The following is a 22,084-nucleotide window of genomic DNA, read 5'->3' as shown; positions in this document are numbered from 1 at the left end:
AGCAGGACAGCGGTATTGGACTCAAACAGTACAACAGCTCTAGCACTCTTTTTTCTTTTCTACTGCCTTTTTCTTGGGTTATGGATCAGCATAGTAAATCTGAACCCAATCCAGTGGAAAGGCCCTCATTGACTTCACTGCAAACTGTATCGGGTCCATTGAGAATAAAGAAAGTAATACATCCAAGGCAAATGAAACAGATTAGAGAAGTATTTAACTATGTTAGAAAATTATTGTAGTTCACTTAGTTGTACTACCACCACTTTCAGAAGCTCAGTCTGGGGTTGATTTTACCATTCTATGTGTATACAGTGTGAAGCACAGATGCTGCCTACCCTTATATCTCCACTGTTTTAGAAGCTCTTTCCCTACAACCTCTTTCCCTTGAACCTAACCGTCTGCAAAACTGCCAAGAGAATGATTTGAATTCTGCCCCTGCATGCCTGGGGAAGTTCTTCTAATCAGCCAGCATGAGCAAAATGTTTATAGGGAATCTTTAGCTAAGTAGAAAATACAAACCTTTTGTGGGGACCCCCTTCTCTGCTCAGTCAAGCTGTACCAGGCAAAGCAGCTGGACATTCCAACATGGGCTCTTTCTTTTGAAGCTGAGTTAATGATGTAAAAGTATGGTTTAGAGTAAACATGCTGGTGTTATCACAGTCTTTACAATATACATAGTTTACTTGGAGCGCATGCTTATGAATACAGATTACTACTTGGATATCCCACAACTGCAGCTTACAATTTGTCTAGTACTTACACGATACTTTAGGAATCCTCTGTTTACAGCTTCTGAAGGATTTTGTAGAGCAAAAAACCATGGGTATAAACTAGTCGTGTAAAAAATACTGCCATGTACTGAGAAAGAAGAGTTGGTCTTCTAGCTACTTGCATCTTGAGTGAAAATGCAAATGGCATTTTATATAGATCTATCTGTCTGTCTGTCTGTCTGTCTGTATATATATATGCTCAGATCCTTTTTAGAAAGTACCAGTTGTAAGACAATAGCTTCTAACCTTATGTGAAGCAAGACTTAGTTCTGTGAGAAGAGACTAAACATTTTTTTCATCAGTTCCCTCTTTTTCAGCAAATGTTTTATTTTGTCTTTGAATCTGACCTGTCATGGTGTGAGGGTTGTCTGTGCTTGGAAGAGGTACGGTTAATGCTGTAATAGGTACCTTAGACTTTTCCTTCTGTGCTGAAATCTAAGGTAGAATAGTGACATAGTATCAGGCTGTAGTTCAAGGGCGCAGTCGGAATGTCCTGAGAGAGCAATTTGGCATGGCACTGGGATGAGCCTCTGGGAAGCTCTGGGCTGCTTTCCCTGCCTAGGCTCTGTTGGTGGAACACAAGCTGTAGACAGTGTAAAAGCTGCCTGTAACTGGGCTGTCACAGTGCAAATGTCTTGCAGCCTCCACACCACTGAGGACTGGGTCTGGAGATGGCTGGCTCAGGTTACTAATTAAGTGTATTCAGGCAGACACAGGGTGGGAATAACGTGCCCAGGAGATCCCTGGCAGCCTCTGCCAGCTGGAGTTTAAAGTTACTCTCTCTCTGTCCCCAGTGGGGTGAACCTCCACTGAGGTCAGGGAAGGTGTTCAGTGAATAGGCGTGAATCCACTCTTGGTGTTAGTTTCACAAGATTAGTCCCCAACTTTCCTTGAACAATTTGAATACAATTAGCATAATTTTGTTGTTAGCCTCTCGCACCATTGGTCTGGCAGCAGGCTGAAAATCAAAATGTTTTTCTAAGCATTGCAGACAGGAAATTCCACTGAATGACACAGTGTATGATAAGGCAGAGATTCCCAAGGTAGCATGTACGTACAGTTTTAATTGCTTATAGTGTAGGAGTTAATAATTGCATTTTGAACAGTGTTCAGAGTACAGTTCCCCTTCCAACAATCTTCCTTCTAGGTGGAGTTCAGCTGCTTAATTTAATTTGCACTGCCATACATATTACAGACAGGATCTCTAAGTGAGACTTCCAAAAAGTTCCAAACTTCAGGTCACACTGCTTACCTTTTGTCAGGGCTTCAGAAACCTCCATGCATGCCAGGATGAGAAAAATGAATCTTTCAGATATAAAATCAGTCAGTGAATCTTCATGCCGAGTGTTCATAATAAAGTCTACAGACAGAACTCATAAGTGGCTTTGTTTGAAGGACTGGCCACAGCATACATAAAAGGTGAAATAAGTTGTAATTAGATATATATTGTCCCTTTCTTTGCTTTAATAAAGCTTGTCCTGAAGCTTTTCTTGTATTGCCCCCAGTTGCATTTCACCATTTTTCTTTTCTTCCCCATTTGATGCTTAGAAATATAAAGTACTTGTAATGGCAGGGAAGGCTGTCCCAATATACTGAAGGCTATGTCTACACTATAGACAGGAGGTGAGACTGTCCAGTGTGTAGGCCAGGGTTCAGGAACGTTTTTAGTTAGGGTGCCAAAAACACCCGCAACCTCAATGTGTAAGATGTTGACATGCAAGGGGCAGATAGTGGGGGAGCCACTAGGGGTCCAATCCTTGTTGTGGCACCTGTTCCAGGGGTTGCCTGAGCTACCTGATACCTGAAGTGTCTTTAACCTAGCACCAACAGTATATTTCTCACTCTGTTCATTCTTCTTGACCTTGTCCGCTTGTGGTATGCTCATAGCACTGAACTGATTCATCTCACAGTGAGTTACAAGTGTTGAGGATTTCCCAAAATAAAGCAGCTACCCAAAGATATATGTATAAATACAGAGACATAACATGGAAAAATGTGTCCTGGGCAGCTGTCTCTTACCCTTCCCCTCACCCCCAAGTTTCTCGATAGCAGGCACAGGAACAGAGCAGAGAGCCAGGCAGCCTTGTGGGGCACGTGCTGGACATCTGCTCGACACATGATAATTAGTGCACGGAGCAGACTCAATTGAGTCTGCTCAAGCGTGTTAATTAACGCACTGCAGCAGCCTGCGTGTCATGTCTGTTCAACGTCCAGTGCTTCAAAATGTCTGTGGGCATGCTTGTACTAAAGCGTGTCAAATGAGCTTTAGTTTAAGCACACCCACTGCCATTTTGAAGTGCAGGATGCTGTATACATGTGACTCTGCGGGCACTTTAATTAGAGAGGCTCTCAGACCACTCTAATTAAAGCACCTGCCCCTGCACTCTGGAGCATGTGTATAGATGCCCATGGAATGCAAGGCATTCTGGGAATCAAAGTCCTCCAGACTGGCAGTGGAGTTTGACCCCTATTTTTGGCTGCCAAAGCCCATGTCCAGAGGGCAAAAAAGGGCTAAATTTGGGAGGAAAAAATGGGAGTCAATTTGCCCTCTTCCTTTCTCCAAACAGCAGCAAACCCTACTGCTGCTCTACAAAACTATGATTTCCGGAACACCGTGTGCTTAATGATACACATTGTCTGCCCCTGCAGTGTGTGTTCATAGAGGCAGGTATAAGCAGTGCCTCTTGAGTGAACCCCTGTCTGCCCCCCACACCTTTCCCCTTCAATGTCATCTAAGCATGTGCCACTCTGGTCCACCTTACGATACACTGCTGAAATACTGTGTTAGAATTTTGTGCTTTCTTACACTACCAAAATGTGGAACATATTGAAATTCACCACTTACAATGGAGAATCTACAACCTGAAGAAAAAAGAAGCCAGAGTACATAACAACATCTTTAGCCCTTTTTTTCACTATGTTGTGCCTGTCTTCCTGTGATCAGAGACTGATAAAGAATGTCTTGCATTTGAAAACTTGACAACCTTTATCCCAGCTACATAGCTGATCTAATAAAAGATGTCAGCTTAAGAAATCCTTGCCTCTCATGCTTCACATCCTAATTCTGCACTGTGTTGCAGGCCAAAACAGACCCCACCCTAAATTTGTCAGCCTTCGATGTGTGCTTTGACTATAGTAGTAGTGCTTAGACTACAGGCGTATCTGTGTTTTCCACAGCAGTATGTATTTCCATAGTGCATACTTCCACAGTCCTGTGTACTGCAATCCCTCCCTGATACAACTTTCCCAGCTCCAGTTCCTTTCCCAGCATGTCCCATGAAATAAAACTTGTCAAGTCAATTTTTTACTTCGAGAATTCTCCTTCAGCTGGACCCTTTGCCATTTTAGAGCCCTTTGTACTGCTCCTGGCTCCTTAGAGAAGAAGTGAGGAGCCCACCAATGTATTTAAAATAGAGGAACAAAATGAAGAAAAAGAAAAACATTTAATTTTATTTTCTTTTAATCATGGTTTATAAAAAGCCATACCAGAAAGAGTCAGAAGATATAATTTCAGAACTAAAACACTTTTAACCTTATGTGTTAATGAAGTGGTGCTGTTAGCTCAGTCCAGAAAGCTTCTATACTCGTTTTCTTTACGTCTTTGGGACAGCAACTGTCACTTCCCCATTAGCTCTGATTCTTTCTTTCTTTGATTTTAGGTGTTGAAGCTCCTCATTAGGACACTGCCTCAGCTTTCAATTCAAACTCAATACACAACTGCTTTTCCTACTTAATTGTTTCCATTATGAGATGACATGACCTAACTAACCTAACTGGCTGAATTTCTGGCTTGGGTGACTTCAGTCTTTGAACATGTTAAGTATATTGGCCCATTTCAAAGCTCTTTTTTGAGCTTGTGTAGTATAAGCATGCCTGATGCCTAAAGGATATGCTGTCTCCCATGGGCATTTGAGTAAAAGCTTTTGCTAAGGCATGTCCTTTCATATTTGAATGAAATTCCCCTCACAGGGAGTGTGCCTGTCCAGGAAGCCAGCCCATGCTTCTTTTAAAATAAATTTCTTGTGGATACAAATATGCAGAAATGTATGTCTAGGAAATAGATCCAGCTATTTTTATGGTGTTCTTGAACTTTTTATTGGTGCACATCAGAGGAATTAATCATTATATTCATGCATGTCACACTGATACTGCTCTAAATATACAGCCTGAAATAGCGCCAAACAGATATAGAAAAGAAATCTGGTTTTGCCAAGTAACTCTGTAGCATAGATCCTTCAGCTCCTCAAAGTGAACTTACAGCTACCAGTTGGCCCTGAACTTTGCTGTGAAAACCATGTGTGCTGTGATTGATGCCACAACCTTGTTACCCAATTTTTTAACTCCTGATCTTAATTCAAGCCTACACTTCCTACAACTTGCCTCTTTTCAACCTCTGGCATCTATCTCCTTTCATTCTTCCACCCTCAGCACAAATCCCGGTCCCATTTTTTTCTCCTGTGTTTATTTTGTCTTGTTTATTGAGCCCTATGTGTCTGAAACTCCCATTTTCAAACAATCTACCAGTGGTGCTCAAACTTTTTACAAGTAGACTAAACCTTAAAATCAGAAATGGGCTGAGGGCCACATGGAAAAGCATTGCTGGATCTCTGCAGGCACAAAAACAGGCTGTGGGCAAAGCTGAATTCAGGGGCAGGGAAAAAGAGGGAGCAAGTGGTGGTGACATTCACCCCCCTGGACTTTGAGCTGCATGAAATTGTACGCTCTAGCCAGAACCTGCACTGACATGTGGAACTCCAAGCCATTCACACAGACTTTATGGGCCAGATGCCACCCATGAGCCACAGGTTGAACGCCACCAATCTGGCACATCTTCCTCTTCCTTTTTTGTACCTTTTTAAAATTCACTTCCTGAAGGCAGCTTAACGTTATGACCGGTGTTTTCAAATTGGAACATCTGAAATTCTGCACCAGTAATCTCTGCTAACTTCTGTGGGGACTATCAGTGCCCCAATCTGGATTTAAATACTGGATTTCAGAGAGGTTTAAAAACCTTTAGGTTATTTTAATAAATAGCTCTTTGCATCCATTAAGGCATGTGGAATAGTACCTCATGATCCTCCCGTCATTTCTCTTATGTTTCCTATGTTTTTGTTTTCCTGATTCTGCAATGAGCTTTATCTGGGCAGACCTCTCTATACATGTGGAGCCCTGCTGACTTGAGTAAAACTGTATATGTGCAAGGGCCTGGTTGCATGTGTCACAACCCAAGGGTGTGATTTTTGTTTTGTGTGTGCTTTGGCGCCACTGAATTATTTTCCTGCCAATTTGTAGCTTTCTTTGCAGTGTGCATTTCTTCTTTGCAGTTAAGAAATGCTCGTTGCAAAGAGTTCCTGCCATTTGTATGATAATTTGAGCCCCATTATTGGCTTGCGTTAAATTATTCACACGTGGCGGCTAGTGATTGGCTTGCTAGCCGTATAAAAAGCTTGAGTGGTTTCCGCCCAAGTTGGAGGACTCCACGAACACCAGGAGGAGGGATCTTCACGCTGTGTGAAGATCTCTAAGTGCTGCGGAGCCTATCGGACCCAGCGCATTTCAAGCAGGCAACAGAGGTCTGATCAGCCTCTAGCCTCTCCCTCTCACCATTCGCAATCCTCGATGTATCCCTCTCCCTGTGCGCAAAAGGACCCACGGAGCCTCAACAACTCCGTGGGAGAGACCTGAGCTTGTCGTAGTCCTCAAACGAGGATTTCATCGGAGCTGTGCCTGGGAAACTGTCCAGCCTACACCGCGACCATCTTCGGTGTAAGTAAACAATCTTGAATCAACCATTACGCGTCCGTGACTAATTCTAGCGTGTCGCCTGTTTTCTCCGACCCAGCATGCCCGGGCTGCTGGTCACAGCCCGCGCGGCGCGAAAAAGGGCCCGGATCGCTCCCGGCCCGCACAGCATGGAGTTGGCTTACGACATGGCCTTAGGGCCTGATCCAAAGCCTGCTGAAATCACTGTACATTTTTCTGTTGACTTCCATGGGTCTGGACGTACCCCTTTGACTATAAACTCTTCAAATTATGGGCTCAGTGTTTGTACTGTAAACATTGGTGTCACTGTGTAAGTAATAAATTACTCTTGTGTACTCCTTCCATCCCCCAACAACATTCATTTGGCAGACATTTCCCTTGCAAATACTTGAAGCTGAGACTATAGACTGTTTTGTATTGAGTATGTATTAAATGAAGGAAATAACAGAGGCAGTGACATTAAGTTAATGTACTTGAAAGAAAGCATTTGCCTATCATGTTGGTAAATTAGTGAAAAAAGATACTGCTTTTCAGAAGTGTTTCTGATCCTAAAGCAGGAGACCAGTAGGCTATGGCAGAATCAGTTAAAGCTGTTCCCAGGGATAGTATTACAGTTACACAGGACAAGTTTAAAGTTTGCTAAAAGGAGATAATGGGGTATTTCTTCCAGTCAATTGCTATGTTCCTTTTTTCATGTGGTATAACATATACATCAAAAGAGAAATTTGCACTTTGATTCTTTCAGAGTATTGTACTGGTACATGGGCCAAATTCTGGATGGCATGCATATACTTGCACTGTGGAATCTCTAGTTGGTAGTGGGAATACATGGTAAAAGTTTGCCATGCTGGGCCTTGGCTCTTTGAAATGCTACAAAACCCCAGTGCACCAGTGTTCAAGGGGTATAGCGAGGAGGCTGGAGTGTATGATCTCCAGGTAAGTGTATATTTCTGACTAGATTATACTTTTTCATTCTGTTAATTACATTTTCTGTCATTGTATTTAATTTCCAGTAGTTTATTTTCCACACAATTCACTTTCCTTTTGAACCTCTATACCAGGAATTTCCAAACTTTTCTGTATTGCAGATAACATCTTAATAGAGTGATGGTTTCAGGAACTGCCACCTATTCCATTTAAATCATAAAACAACCTGGTAGTACTTAGAATAATCACTGGCAAGAGAGAGTAATGTAAGATACATATTTTATGCACTTTGGGTACCTATACATAAGCAGAGAGGCTGGTCCGATGCACTGTAATCACACAGTTGAATCTGCTGGAACTTGGTATTTACCATGCTCTGGCAGCCTTCAGCATCTCATGTATCAGCATCCCTGCACTTTAAAATGGCAGCGGGAGAGCTTTAGCTAAAGCTCATTCACTACTGGATCTGCTTGTTCCTTGTGAGCTGGATGAAAAAAGAGACCAGTTGAATTGCATCTCAGAACCTAATTAATTTTTTTATTTCAAGTTTATTACAAGTCAGGGAGTTTGCACAACAGTGTTGTAAACTGACGGCTATTAAAGATATCCAACTATGTTATGAGGGAGAACATAGATTTCATAGATTTCATAGACATTAGGGCTGGAAGGGACCTCGGAAGATCAAGTCCAGCCCCCTGCCCGAAGGGCAGGAAGTCAGCTGGGGTCATAGGATCCCAGCAAGATAAGCATCCAATTTACTCTTGTAGGTGTTCAATGTAGGTGCTTGAACCACCTCTGATGGCAGGCTGTTCCAGACCATGGGGGCTTGGACAGTAAAGAAATTCTTCCTTATGTCCACCCTGAGTCGGTCTTGCAGTAATTTGTAACCGTTCGACCTCGTCATCCCTTGGGGCGCTCTGGTGAACAAATGTTCCCCCAGATACTGGTAGTCACCCCTGATAAACATATAGGTGGCCATCAGATCACCCCTGAGCCTGCGCTTTTCCAGGCTAAAGAGTGCCATAGCTCTCAGTCTGTCGTCATAAGGTCTGTTTTCCTGACCTCTGATCATGCGCATGGCTCTTTGCTGGACTCTCTCAAGCTTCTCCACATCCTTTTTGAATTGTGGAGCCCAAAACTGGACGCAGTACTCCAGCTGCGGCCTCACCAAGGCTGAGTACAAGGGGAGAATGACGTTCCGGCATTTGCTTGAGAAGCATCTATGGATGCAAGCCAGTGTTTTGGTCACTTTACTAGCCACAGCATCACATTGCAGGCCCATGTTCATCTTGTGCTCAATGATGACCCCCAAGTCTCTTTCTTCAGTAGTGCTAGCCAGCGTAGCACTGTCGAGCTTATAAGAATGCTGCAGGTTTTTCCTCCCAAGGTGGAGAACCTTGCATTTTTCAGTGTTAAACACCATCAGGTTCTCATCCGCCCATTTGCTGAGCCTGTCCAGGTCAGCCTGGATTGCCCTCCTGTCTTCAGGTGTGGATGTTTTGCCCCAAAGTTTGGTGTCATCGGCGAACTTGGCCAGTCCAATTCTGACTCCAATGTCCACATCATTAATGAAGATGTTGAACAATATGAGTCCAAGGACAGAGCCTTGGGGGACCCCACTGGTCACAGGGCACCATGACGATTGACTTCTCTCAATTGCCACACTCTGGGTCTGACCACGGAGCCAGTTCCGCAGCCAGTGGATCGTGGTGGACCCAAGGCCACAATTGGCCAGTTTTGCCAAGAGGTGATCATAGGATATCAGATCGAAGGCTTTTTTGAAGTCAAGATATATGACATCAATCTTTTCTCCCTTGTCCAGGTGATAGGTCACCTGGTCATAGAAAGTAATAAGGCTGGTCAAGCAAGACCTACCCGCAACAAACCCATGCTGGCTATCCCTCAGGATGTTGGTGTCGGCCAGTCCGTTAAGGATGGCCTCTTCAATAAACTTTTCTAAGATCTTCCCCAGGATAGAAGTCAGGCTGATGGGCCTATAGTTCGCTGGATCCACTTTCCTCCCTTTCTTGAAGATAGGCACCACATTGGCCTTCTTCCAGTCTTTGGGCACTACACCAGAGCGCCAAGAGTTCTCAAAGATCCATGCCATGGGCTGGGCTATGATGCTCGCCAGCTCCTTGAGTACCCTGGGTGTAGATTGTCAGGGCCGGCTGACTTGAAGGTATCCAGCCTCTTGAGGTTTTCCTTCATGAGGTCAGCATTGATGGAAGGCAGGGGATCTCCCTCACCCAGACCTCCCTGTCCTGTCGTGGGCATGGGTGTCCCATGGGACTGATGAAAGACCGACGCAAAATACCCATTTAATAGGTTGGCTTTTTCCTGGGCATCAGTTGTCCCATCTGGTTTAGTAGGGGTCCAATGTTGCCCTGGCTTTTCTTCCAGCTCCCCACATATCTAAAAAAGAACTTTTTATTGTCCTTGATGCTCAAAGCTAGTTGGAGTTCAGTTGCAGCCTTGCAGAAGAAATGTAAGATTGATATGCCTGTGATAGAAGCCTGTAACATGAGATATTGCAATGGAGTATGTACCTTTGAGAAGTTATGATCTAATACGTTTTGGACATAAGAGAGAAAAACAGGGTACTAATTATTTTTTTTTGCTATGTTTAAAAAAAATTAATCTTTCTGGTCAGGTACTACCAGTACCAGATTCACCTTTTGAACGAACATTTCCATGCTTGAATTTCTAAAATTCTGTGGTTATCAACTGCTGGTGATAGAAAACTAAAAAGTACAGTCTCAGATTTGATTCAGCTTTTCATAAAGCTATTTATGTAATGATGTCTGTTTAATAAGTTCTTTGCCAAGGGTGTGTTGTAGGGGTGTGGGGACTTCTATAAGCATTGCTCTATTTTCTTGGTTTTTTGTAATTCATTGGGGTATGTGTCTAATATTGAATCTTATTATTAGTTTGATTAAATATTAAGATTACTGGTTCCATTTTTAATGGTTCCATCTTTAGTGGAACCAGTTCAGTTCACAAGCCATTGTTACAAAATACATCTGCTAAGTAATCTACCTTCTGCAGATTTCGGTAAGAAACATGCAAAGAGATGTATCGCTCGGGAATAAATTAATTGGGGGGGATAAACTGCTTCTGCATCAGTCACCTCTCTCTCACATAGTCAGCTTTCACTCATTAAAGCAACCAAGTATGAGACAAGCTTTCCTCCTCCTCCTTTTTGCTACAGCATGCTGCTGTTGTGTTGTAACTGAGTTAAATCACTGTAAATTTAATTCTGAATGGTCCGTGGTTACAGTTTATAATGTATCTATTTTTCTCCATTTATGCTGCTGTAGGAACTTGTCGATAAAAGTCACATTGTGCTCAGACTAAACTGGTATAACTGTTACCTCATGTCCAAGCCTTCAAATAGCTGCTGTTGTGCCCTGCCCAGTGCTTCTGTCACCTTGCCAGGGCAGAGCTGCAAATCACCTACTTCACGCCTTACTTAGCCTGTCAGAGAGTCATAAACTCTCATCTTTGCACCATAAGTCCCCTGAGGCGTCTGATCTGTGCACTACATTCAAAGCACCTAAACAATATTTAGGTCAGTACAAAGCATGGCAGCCACAGCCACTTTCATTCAAAAACACCAATGATAGTTGGAGGGGGTAATTGTGCTATTGCCAGACTTTTATGTAATAGTGGAGTTGGTAAAAAAAACTTGTTTCACAAGTAGAAAATATGGGTTTGGCTCCTAACACCATGTATGTGTCCACTGACACTAATGCAAATTTATAAGCAGTCTCTAGGGCAGGGACCAAAACCTAGATCTTCCCTGTCCCAGGGGAACACCCTTATTACTGGGCTAATGACTCATGTTCCTCTTGTTTACTTGTTTTCTGGCTTGCCCTATGAATTTAATTTTGGCACGCGAGAGGTGGAGAGTGCCATCATCCCAGCCTAGCTGATCGCTTTATGCTAAGAACACTTTCCTGGAAGGTAGAAGGTGGAGGTTGCAGCCTAAAATTCATTTCTTGGGACACATTCTCTAACCCCTAGACTAGTATATAAAATGTGGATGGCAAACACCACTTCCTTCATCTCCATTTCCACAAAGGTGCCTCAGCCATCTTAAATCCAGGAAGAGATTTTGGGCTGCAAAATCCCAGCCTCACCTTGGTGCCTAAGGAAGTAAGAGAAACAGGATATCAGATACCTCCTCTTTAGCATTTCCTGTTGCTGTACCTGGCTCACACCTGGCCTTCCTGTTCAGCATGCTGTACTGTGAATCCCATCTCCAGATGCCTACTTCTCCCCATTTAAGCACCAAATGCAAGTTTGTGAATTCCATTTCTGGAGATGAGTGCCTAAAAATTAGATAAAGTGACACTGTGTCAGCAAACCTGATCCCTTCTGTGGATCTGGACTTAAGTGACTAGCCCAAGGTCATGCATGATGTCTATAGCAGGGCAGGAGGTTGAATCCAAGTTACCACCCTAGCCTCCCTTCCTCTAGTTGTTAGGATAGTGAGGGGACACTGCCAGGAGGGTTGCACTCTGACTACTGCAATGTGACTGGCAGCAAACAAAACCAGACATGTACTGGAAATGTTAAAACCAGACCTGTTTTTGAATGGCCAAAAAACCCCGCAAAAAACCAGGGAAAGGATGATAGAAAATAGGTGACAAGTTATATTCATTTATTATGTTTATAGCTTTTATTGTGCTGAGAAATGTTGATTAGGGCTGAAACATGGTCTAGATTTTTATATCTATAGTGTTATCACTTAGCAAAGATTTATGTGACATTATGACATCCTTTTTCAGCAGGCACCACTATCGTAACCACATAAGACCTCTTGTGCACGTAGACAGCTGTTCAGCTGGGGCATACTGCACAGTAAAGACATGGACTGTTACTGTTTCAGGAAACATTATTATGTACAATTATCTTTATTTTTGTATCAATAATGATATTGGCACTTTCACTGTGTTTTTCATCTAAAGATTGCAAAAACGCTTTGCAAATACTATTTTTGTTAAACATTTAGGACTTTTTTCAGTTCACTTTCAAGTCAAAACCAAAACTTCTATTAACTTCATTGTGCTTTGGCTCCTGTCCTCAATGCAAAGACAAAATAAATACTAGTTTTATATCACAGAAGGCTTTATATGGCCAGCATCTTTTAAACAGACAACTCGGTACATAGAATAATCAAATCAAATGCAGATTTTTCCTTTAAAAGCTGATGGAGTTAGGAAAGGAGCAGTTGTTCTACAAAGCATATAGTGATGTTAATTCTGTTGTCTATGTATAAAATACATTTTAAAATATGTCATTGTGTATTGTTTGTTAATGTCTTTGCAACAGGGCTGCACAAGGCTAAATTTGCTTTTAAAGCATTACTTGTAATTTCAAACTGTGTAGCCATATATGTATGCCTGGTTTTTCTTTTGTGCTGTCTTCAGAACAACAAAGCTAGCTATGTGGCATCCAACACTGGGCTTTTTCTAGTGATTTATTAATTGTGTCAGAATAGCTGCTGCAAGTGCTGGGAAGCTCTTGTATATTGTGACAGTTGATATTGATAATGACAGTTTGTAGACTCCAGTGTTGTTAGACAGTGGATAGTATTTTGTCTTCTCAATATACATACCATAGACTATAGATCATAGCGTTTTCTTAAGAAAAGGGTCCTTTGTCCAATATTCTTTTTTTCCTTCATGGTATGGGAGAACTTGTGTAACATATTGTGCAGCAAATAGCAAAATAGCTCAGACATCCTATGGAACAGCCAATCAAAATGTCAATTGTTGTAGAAATAAGTGTGACTGGCTAGTTCTGCTGCTGTTGTCTACTGTGTAGTTGACAGAAGTGTGAGCTGGTCTCAGTCTGTCATTTATGAAAATAAAATGAACCCTATCTATCCATTGTTCAGAAACCTGCAGACCATGCACTTGGAAGTCTTTATACTTGTGGTTGGGGCTACAGAAAAGCTTTAAAGATCATGCATAGTGGCTTTGCCTGTTCATAGAATCTGAAATAAGACAAAGTCTGCCTGAGATGGATTGAGGAGGAGGAAGAGCTGTAAGATCACTGCAAAATAGCAGTGGGAAGAAAGAAAGCTAAAGAATTAGTTCGTGGGAAGGGCACATCAAAAGGAGTACCCGTAATAATGACCATTTGCTACCATTCCACCAGTGTTTATTTTTAGCCAGGCAGTAATACAATAGAAGCCAGGAGAAAATATTTGCTTTAGAGTGAAAGGAAAGCAGTCTACAGCTGAAAATTTTATGGGTAATTTTGAAACTGTTTTAGAGACATCTAAATTACTGAAAGGATACCTTCTAGCTATGTATTTACTTATAATTTACCACAAACCAACAGCATTGCTAAATAAAAAAGTGGAAGAATCAGAGCAATACATTTTAAGTCATTATTCTGACACAACTTCACTTGCTGCATGAGAGAATTCATTCCTTGAAAACAAGAATAAAAATCTACTAGAATATCAGTACATCTGGATTCTGGCCTCTTACAAGTTTTACACTCACTCAAGCAAGCTCAGGCCCAGTCCATGTCTTAGGCTTTGGACATGCATTACTGTTCTAGTGCTATATATGCCCTTATAGCTCTGCAGAAAGTAAGCAGCCGTACATTCAGGCTGCTTTGTAGTAGATGGCAGATCCACTACAAAAAAAGTTTCTATTTCAAATGGGAACTTTGAAGCATTATGTTTTGTAGTGGACACTTAGATGTAGAGCTGTCTCAGCTGACTTGTCTCTCTCCCCCACATCCCGTCTAAGAGGGAGGGAGGGAGAGCACGTGGCTTCCTGACAGCTCATAGCCAGTAGAACTATGGCATTGAAGGCTTTGATGGTTGCGTGGCTGCTGAACAGCTATGGCTGTCAAGCACAGAAGCCACCAACCACAGGGCTGGCAGGTGGCAAGGAGAGCAACTTCACCCCTTTTGCTGGCTGTGGTGGTTGTCTTTGATGAAACGACTCTTGCCTCACTCCACCAAGTCTACGACAACAGCTGATCGGGTGTCATTGCTACAGAAGCTTGTAGACAGCCCAATCACCTCTTGCCACTCGGCAACAACAGCTGATGGGGCTGCAGCAGTGGCAGTGGCTGATTGGGTGGTGGAGACTGTATCATCAGCTTTTGCCCCCACAGGTGGCTTACAGTGATGTCAACAGCTGATCAGGTGAGCCTATAAGTGGGCCTGCCCACTGTTGCCCAAATGCTGGACAGCATGTGAGTGCTAAGAGAGTGGAGAGTGCTGAGACATATGCAGGCCCCATAGTACTCTATTTTTGCAACATGTATAGCTGGAGTAAAGCCAGAATAGTGCTGAGTAAAGTTGCATAGCAGGTTACTGTATTATATTAGTTTTTTTAATGGATACTTTGAGAGGCAGTGGATGGTGCATTGGGAACCATGAATTCCATTTCAACTCTGCTGTTTACCTATTGCATGACCTTCAAGTCACTTTATCTTTCCATCCTTTAGTGCAGGGGCAGGCAAAATAAGTCCCATGGGCCAAATCTGGCCCACCAGGTAACTTAATCCGGCCCATGGGCAGGCACCCACCAATTAATTATATCCCACCCAGCCTATTGCTGCCTGTGCTGCATTCACATGAGGCCCAAGCCCCATACACTCTTGCTGGGGCAGCACGTTATTCTCCCACCCTTGTGTGAGGGAGAGCCCTGGCTCCAGCCAGCATACAGCTTCTAGGTGGGGCCGCTACTGGGAGAACTGCTTGGCTCCCCTAGCTCCTCCTCATGTCCCCGCACTGGGTAACAGGTAGGGAAGTGCCAGGGAGCAGGGAAAAGCTGCAGCTGGGTAGGAGCGCAGAGCCTTGGGCACCTGGTGCCCAGTGAGGCAGCAGCAATGCAAAGCCCGGGTCAGCCTGGGTCAGTTCCTGGGACTCTGCTGGAAGTGGCAAGGAGCCCCACTTGATGGATCTAGGCTGGCTCCACTTCCCAGCAGAATCCCAGGGAGTGGCAGGGAGTGGGGCCAGGCTGCTGGTTTCATCATGCAGGACTCCCCCGTCTCAGTGTATGGTTCTGGCCAGGTCTCAGGAGATGCACATGAAACATGGGGAGCCCCATGCAATGGAAGCAGGCTGCCCTGGTTCTGTTCCTTGCTACCATTTGCAGCTCCTGGAAGTGGCTGGAGCCATGCACTGTCAGGGGGTCTGTCTGCTGCTGCTGAAGCTGCCACTGGCAGTGGGGGCTGTGCGCCATGGAGAAGGTATGTGGAGGGGGCACAGCCTCCCACACTCAAACCCTCCCTCACACCCCCATGCCCTCTCCACACTACCCCCAACAACCACACCCTGCCCACCCCCCCCACAGACACAGCCACATACCTCCAGAACCCCCCTCACACCCACCCACCCCACCACAGACCCAACCACACCCCACGTACTCCCTCACACATGCCCCACATGCAATATACAAGAGTAAGACTTTATTTTTGAGCTATGATGCACCTCTGTATACAGTATGCAAATGTATGTAAACAAGGACAACAGTGTTTTTTGAAATAATATTAAAATATGTTATAGTAGATGTTTGATTTTTAGCATATGGTTTGTTTCTTTTTCCAGTTTCGGGATGACAGCCCTCCTCTCCCCCCACCAAAGGAGTACTTCTGGGGGCAAGGGGGGGGGACTTCTGGTGGCACAGGTCAGGGTTGGGGTGGGACTTCCGGCCCCAAGATGGCAGCCAGGGGATGGGGCACCTGTCAAAGGGTGGGGCTACTCTTGTGGCCCTCCACAGCTCACCAAAATTCATTAAGCAGCCCTCCAGCTAAAAAAATTGCCCACCCCAGCTATTGTGTCTCCTTCCCCACCTCGTCTATTAGGGCTGTACAAAGTTTCGATCCCTGATTCAATTCAGTGGAGATTCAGCCCAATTCAGTGGCCAAATCTCCGGATCAAATCAAGAGACCCTTTAATCTCTCTGAATCAAATTGGAACCCTCCAAATCAATTTGGAGAGATTCGGAAAGATTTGGTGATTCGGACACAGACACAGCTTTAAATGTTTTTTCTACATACCTCGAGGTATCAGGCAGCTCGTGAATGCTGCAATGGTGGAGCAGATGGAGTGTCCCACAAGAGCATGGGAGGCTTCTTAACATGCTGGGCAGCAGACATGGAAGTGAACCAGAAGCACTTCTGGTCCACTTCCGGGAGTGCGCAGGGGGCCCCCCCCCCTACGCCTCCTGGCCTCATGACTAGTGCCTCCTGAGTCTGGGGGGACCACCAGGGTCTGCCCATGGCTGATCGCCAAGCCGGGGGTGCAGGGGAGCTCCCGCATGCTCCCTGGCAGACCCAGAAGTGGGTTCACCACTGAACATGCAGGGCCCCCCCCCACCCCTTGTGCTCCTGTGGGATGCTCCATTCGTCCCACCATTGCAGTGTTCACGAGCTGCACCTGGTACCTCAAGATATGTAGAAAAAACATTTAAAGTTGTGTCTATGGCCAAGTAGCTGATTCTCCGAATTGGCGTCGAATCTTCAGGTTTGGATTTGGCCGAATCAAATTGGGGACAGTGTTCTGAATCAACAAATCGAATCACTATCCCCAATTCGGGCCAATCTGAATCTAATCCTAATACAGCCCATTTTACGCACCCCTATTGTAAGATCTTCACAAGGGGTTGTCTCTCACTTCAGTGTTTATACGGGGCCTGGTGCAGTAAAGTCCAGATCTCTGTTGGGGCTACTGTAATGCAATTAATAATTTGTGCTTTGTAATCTGTATTTTCTAAAGAAAATATAAGCGATGTAAAAATGATAACCTTGATATTAGCAAGTGCATAGAATTAAATAAGAGGCTTTGATCTGGTTTTCATGACAAATTTGACACTGAATTATGCATTCATTATGTCGTTAATTATTGTGTGTCATAACAAAATGATGTTTAAGATTTGCAGAGCCATACTACAAATACAAGTAATAATTAACACTAATAATTAATAATTAATCACTTCCATGTCTGCTGCCCAGCATGTTATTACACTGTAATAAGGTTTAGTGCTGGCATCCCTCAGGTATCACTAGGCTGTATGAACATTTTGACCTGGGGTTCCAAAACAAATGTGAGGATGTCAAGCATTTGAAAAACATCATTACAAATGGAAAAGTTTAAAATGATGGATTCCATTACAGATTGGTTTGATCTGGGTCCATGTCTAACTCACCTGTAGATCCTTGAAGGAAATCAAATGTGATTTTTTTCCCCCAAAGATGACTTTTATTTAAAGCAGGAAGTGGTCAATTATTTGGGCCCAGAGGCCACATAGGCAATTTTGATGAGCTGCCACAGGCTGGTCAGCACCCCTTACCTCCCACCCCCCCACCCCAAGCAGCCCATGTGTCCTGCCACCACCACCAGCACCCAGCAGCAGCTGAGTATGTAGCCCCAGCCTCAGCTCACCCTGCACCTGCTAGACTCGCCCTGGCCAGAGTGAACCAGCTCTGGAGCAGCTGGGACCTATGGGCATAGCCCTGCCCCTGGCTTGCCCCATGCCTGCTCTGGACTGCCTGCCCATGCTGAGCAGCAGCGGCAGTGGTCAGGGAGAATCTGCTGCTGGGTGTGATGGAAAAACAGCCACCCCCGCTTGATGCTGCTGGGCCTTGCTTACTGTGACCACCTGGAGCCTGTGCCTGGGCTGCCTGCGGCTCTTCTCCACCACCATCACCACCATCACCAGCAACACCTCTGGACCACCCAGTGGAATAGTGGTGGCAGTGGAGAGGAGCTGCAGGGCATCCCAGGCACAGGCTCTGGGCGGCCACATCAAGAAGGACCTGGCAGTGGTAAAAGGGAGACAGCCACTTTTCCCCCATGCCCACTGGGTGGGCCAGGGTCAGGGCTGTGCCCATAGGTCCCAGCTGGTGCACTCTGGCCGAGGTGAGGTGTAGGGTGGGCCAAGGTCAGGACTGTGCGTGCAGGTCCCCTCCACTCTTCGTGCAGCTGGGGCCAGTGGCAGCAGTAGCCTGAAGGAGCAGTGGGATGTGCTATAAACCAAATGGTGCCTGGGCCAGGTGGGACCGAAGGACCTGCTGTGGGCCAGACAAAGTCCGTTTGTGGGCCAGATCCAGCCCACAGGCCATATTTTGCCCACCCCTGATATTTTATCATATTTTGCCCACTCGCCTTGGTAATCTTTTTCTGGCATATTTCAGTTTCTTAAGCTTGAGGCTGCTGCTGGAACTGAATTTTGGTCTTAAACTGTGGAAAGTGAGTTTCACAGCATTGCTTGTAGTCTAGAAATGACCCATGTAAGATCTGTTCTGTTCATATTATGCAAAGTTTCTTGCTCTTAACCTGCCACATCAATCAGGTCATCAGCTAGTCTTGCCAATATTTTCTAGTTGTTTGAGTGGAATGTCCTACCTGGTGTGACGGGACAATCCTGAACAGTGCATTCTAGATGTCCCTTGTACATAAATCCTGATTCTAGGGAATTTTTCTGTGCACAAACAGAAATGTTGAGTATGGAAGAAATTAGATAGGTTTTTTCCTCTCACATCACATAGAGAAGGTTGGTAGATTAACTGATTTTTTTTTCTCTCCCTGTAGATGGTGTTCACAGTGTTACAGCTCTCTGCACCCTGCGGGTGACTATCATAACTGATGACATGCTGACCAACAGTATCACAGTGCGACTGGAAAATATGTCCCAGGAAAAGTTTCTCTCCCCACTACTCTCTCTTTTTGTGGAGGGTGTGGCAACAGTGCTCTCTACTACCAAGGATGGCATCTTTGTCTTTAACATTCAAAACGACACTGATGTCAGCTCCAATATCCTGAATGTAACATTCTCTGCGTTGCTTCCTGGTGGCATTCGAAACAAATTCTTTCCCTCTGAGGACCTCCAAGAGCAGATCTACCTCAACCGGACACTGCTAACCATGATCTCTACACAGAGGGTCCTGCCTTTTGATGACAATATCTGTCTGCGAGAGCCTTGTGAGAACTACATGAAGTGTGTGTCTGTGCTGAAGTTTGACAGCTCCGCTCCATTTATTAGTTCAAACACTGTCTTGTTCCGACCTATCCATCCCATCAATGGGCTGAGGTGTCGATGCCCTCCTGGATTTACTGGTGACTATTGTGAAACGGAGATTGACCTCTGCTACTCCAATCCTTGTGGCAATAATGGGCTTTGTCGAAGCCGAGAAGGAGGCTACACTTGTGAATGTTATGAAGACTACACTGGTATGTGTTTATCTTATCTAGTATACACATGATTTATATGTTAGACCATCAACTGAGTTAGTTTTGTATCAAGCTGAAATTGCTCGCATTCTTACCCATAGGAAGAAAGTCTCTGACATGAGACTCTGGTAGAGTGAAGGCTTTTGTGTGTCACACTTCAGTTAGGACAAGTCCCAGATCTACATGAAGAAGTGATTACAAGAATCACTTACTGAAAGCTTGAACCAAAGCCTTTATAGGAAATCATTTCAGTTGCATGATTTTTGCCCAAATTGTCTCATTTCTACAGAATTATTTTATATTTCTGTTTTGGGAGGGTAAATAAAAGTGGACTTCTTGTCCCTGGTTCCTAGTTGCACATCTGAACTATCTTCCACTGCCTCTGAATACTTAAGACAACTCTGAATGCAGCATTTTATGATCGTTTAGCCCTTAGCTTCAACAGTTACTAGTGTTTATTATTTGCATTGCAATGGCACATGGAAGCCTTGATTATAGTCCAGTCAATTATTATGCTAGGTGTTGTACAAAGAGAACAAAGAGAAGATTCTTGCCCCAAAGGACTTGTGGTATTTTTCATATGTTTACATTACTGTATGTCAGTTGCAGTATATCAATATCTTGACTAGCACAGAAGGAAATAATGTCTCTCAGGATCCAAAAAACTCCTTTGTAGAAAATACATGCTTAAAAGAGCATAAGATATCTATAAAATTACTTCTTTTTGATATCTCCTCTATCTTAGACCTTTCTCTGTTAGCCTGTTAAGGAAGTTACTTTGTCTCATAATTTACTGGACAATTAGTGAAAGTTTAAAATGCTGTTCCTAGAATAGTCTTCAAGAGTATAGACAGCTTAAATAAATGTTAAGTGGAAATCTCATTGAAGCCAATGGAAATATTTATGTGCTTAAAGGTATTCATCCTCTTAAGTAATTTTGCTCTATCTCAAGACCTAAACTCTCAGTGGGCACATCTATGCATGCAGTTAATGCAAAGCAATGAACTCTGGAGTTTATTGCACCAGAGTCTATTGCTGCCGGGCATGCTGTTTGAATGTGTGCCTGGGACCACAGCATGTTGAGTGGGGTTGGAACACCTCCAGCTGCCAGGGAGCCCTAGGAGTCAGCCTGTCAGTCCAGGAATGCCCCAGCTCAGTATGCTGCGGAAGGACTGCCTGGGGCCCCTAGCTGGCAGGCAGCCCCTGCACTGAAGCACCTTTATGCCCCAGCCAGCCCCACCAGTGTCTACACATGCGTTACTGCGGAGCAAAAACTCTGCTGAGTGAATTCGTTTACTCCAGCCTAATTGCTGTACATGTATAGATGCCAAGATGTATACTGCAGAGCTAGTTAGTCAATTCCATAGTAAACATCTCAGGTAGATGTGCCCACTAAAGATTTACATTAACATTGTAAAAAAGTACTAACTTGTTCTTGATAAAAAATTTATGAGTGACATAACTGCCAGGAAACAAGACCGATACTTAACTGGATGGTTAAGAATTTGTTGGATAAGTGTCTTTAAGAACATAAAAGTTCCTGCTGGCTTCTGCTTTATTACCTGTTAAAAATTCCCATTTTGAAATATTGGAATTTATTCCGAAGCCTGCAGTATTTCTGAAACCAGAATGTTGTTTAAGTGCATCTCTTGCAGACCAATGTGTCCATTGGGGTGTTCATTTCATTTTTTTAAATAAAACTGAAGTAATTCCTGAGTATTTAATCTAGAACTCAATCATACTTTGTGAAAGACAGTGAAAAAACTTTCAGTAATAGCAGTGGGGAGGAGAGAGTGCATCTACTCAGTATGAGTCTATGTAATAGCAAAAGCTAAGCAGAATGAAAGAATATAGAGTGAAAGGATGTAGAAGCCAAACAAATTGTTGGTGTGTATGAGTTATGTTTGTGGCATCTGCAAATAGAAAACATGTGTTTACTTTCCTGAAGTACTCAGATTTTAAAGACACTTTTTCAGTCTTTTTACAACAAAAAGGAAAATAGTAGATTATTTAAAAAAATAACTAATTTGCTTGTGCATTTTAAACACCTAAACATGAAATATCTAAATAATAATCACCACAAGTATTTCATGTAGGGATATTCTAAGATTTTTTTTAAACACATCTCAAATTAATGTATTTAAATATGGGGACAGGGACCCAAAGCTGATGACTACCTGTGATCATGTGCTGGGGGAGGGGGGCAGAGGGGAGGAGTAAAGCCAGATAATAGTTGAATGGTTTTGCAGACAGCCAGGTCCTAGTATCTCCTATCTTTGAAACTTTACACACCTAGGAGAGAATGTTTGTATACTCCAAATTCCTCCAACTGCCATTCAGAACTGCAGCCTGAAAGCCTTTGAGACCAGACAGAGAAAACCAGTGCATCATTTAAGGCATTTTCCTCCATTAG

At 43.8% G+C, this 22,084-nt stretch overlaps 1 protein-coding gene across 4 annotated transcripts in view; it reads left to right on the top strand.

Moving 5' to 3' along the window:
* Positions 1–22,084, top strand: part of CELSR1 (cadherin EGF LAG seven-pass G-type receptor 1) — a 276,729-nt gene that overhangs the window by 102,094 nt on the left and 152,551 nt on the right. For all 4 annotated transcript variants that reach the window (XM_019487425.2, XM_059725889.1, XM_019487426.2 and 1 more), the window contains exon 2: positions 19,033–19,671. In XM_019487425.2, the coding sequence (XP_019342970.2) occupies positions 19,033–19,671 (639 nt within the window). The remainder of the gene's footprint in view (positions 1–19,032; positions 19,672–22,084) is intronic.

Source organism: Alligator mississippiensis, chromosome 4, assembly GCF_030867095.1.
Source record: "Alligator mississippiensis isolate rAllMis1 chromosome 4, rAllMis1, whole genome shotgun sequence".
In the NCBI taxonomy this organism is placed as follows: Eukaryota; Metazoa; Chordata; order Crocodylia; family Alligatoridae; genus Alligator; species Alligator mississippiensis.
Note: the sequence above shows the minus strand (reverse complement) of the source record. Positions and strands in the feature narration are given on the sequence as shown.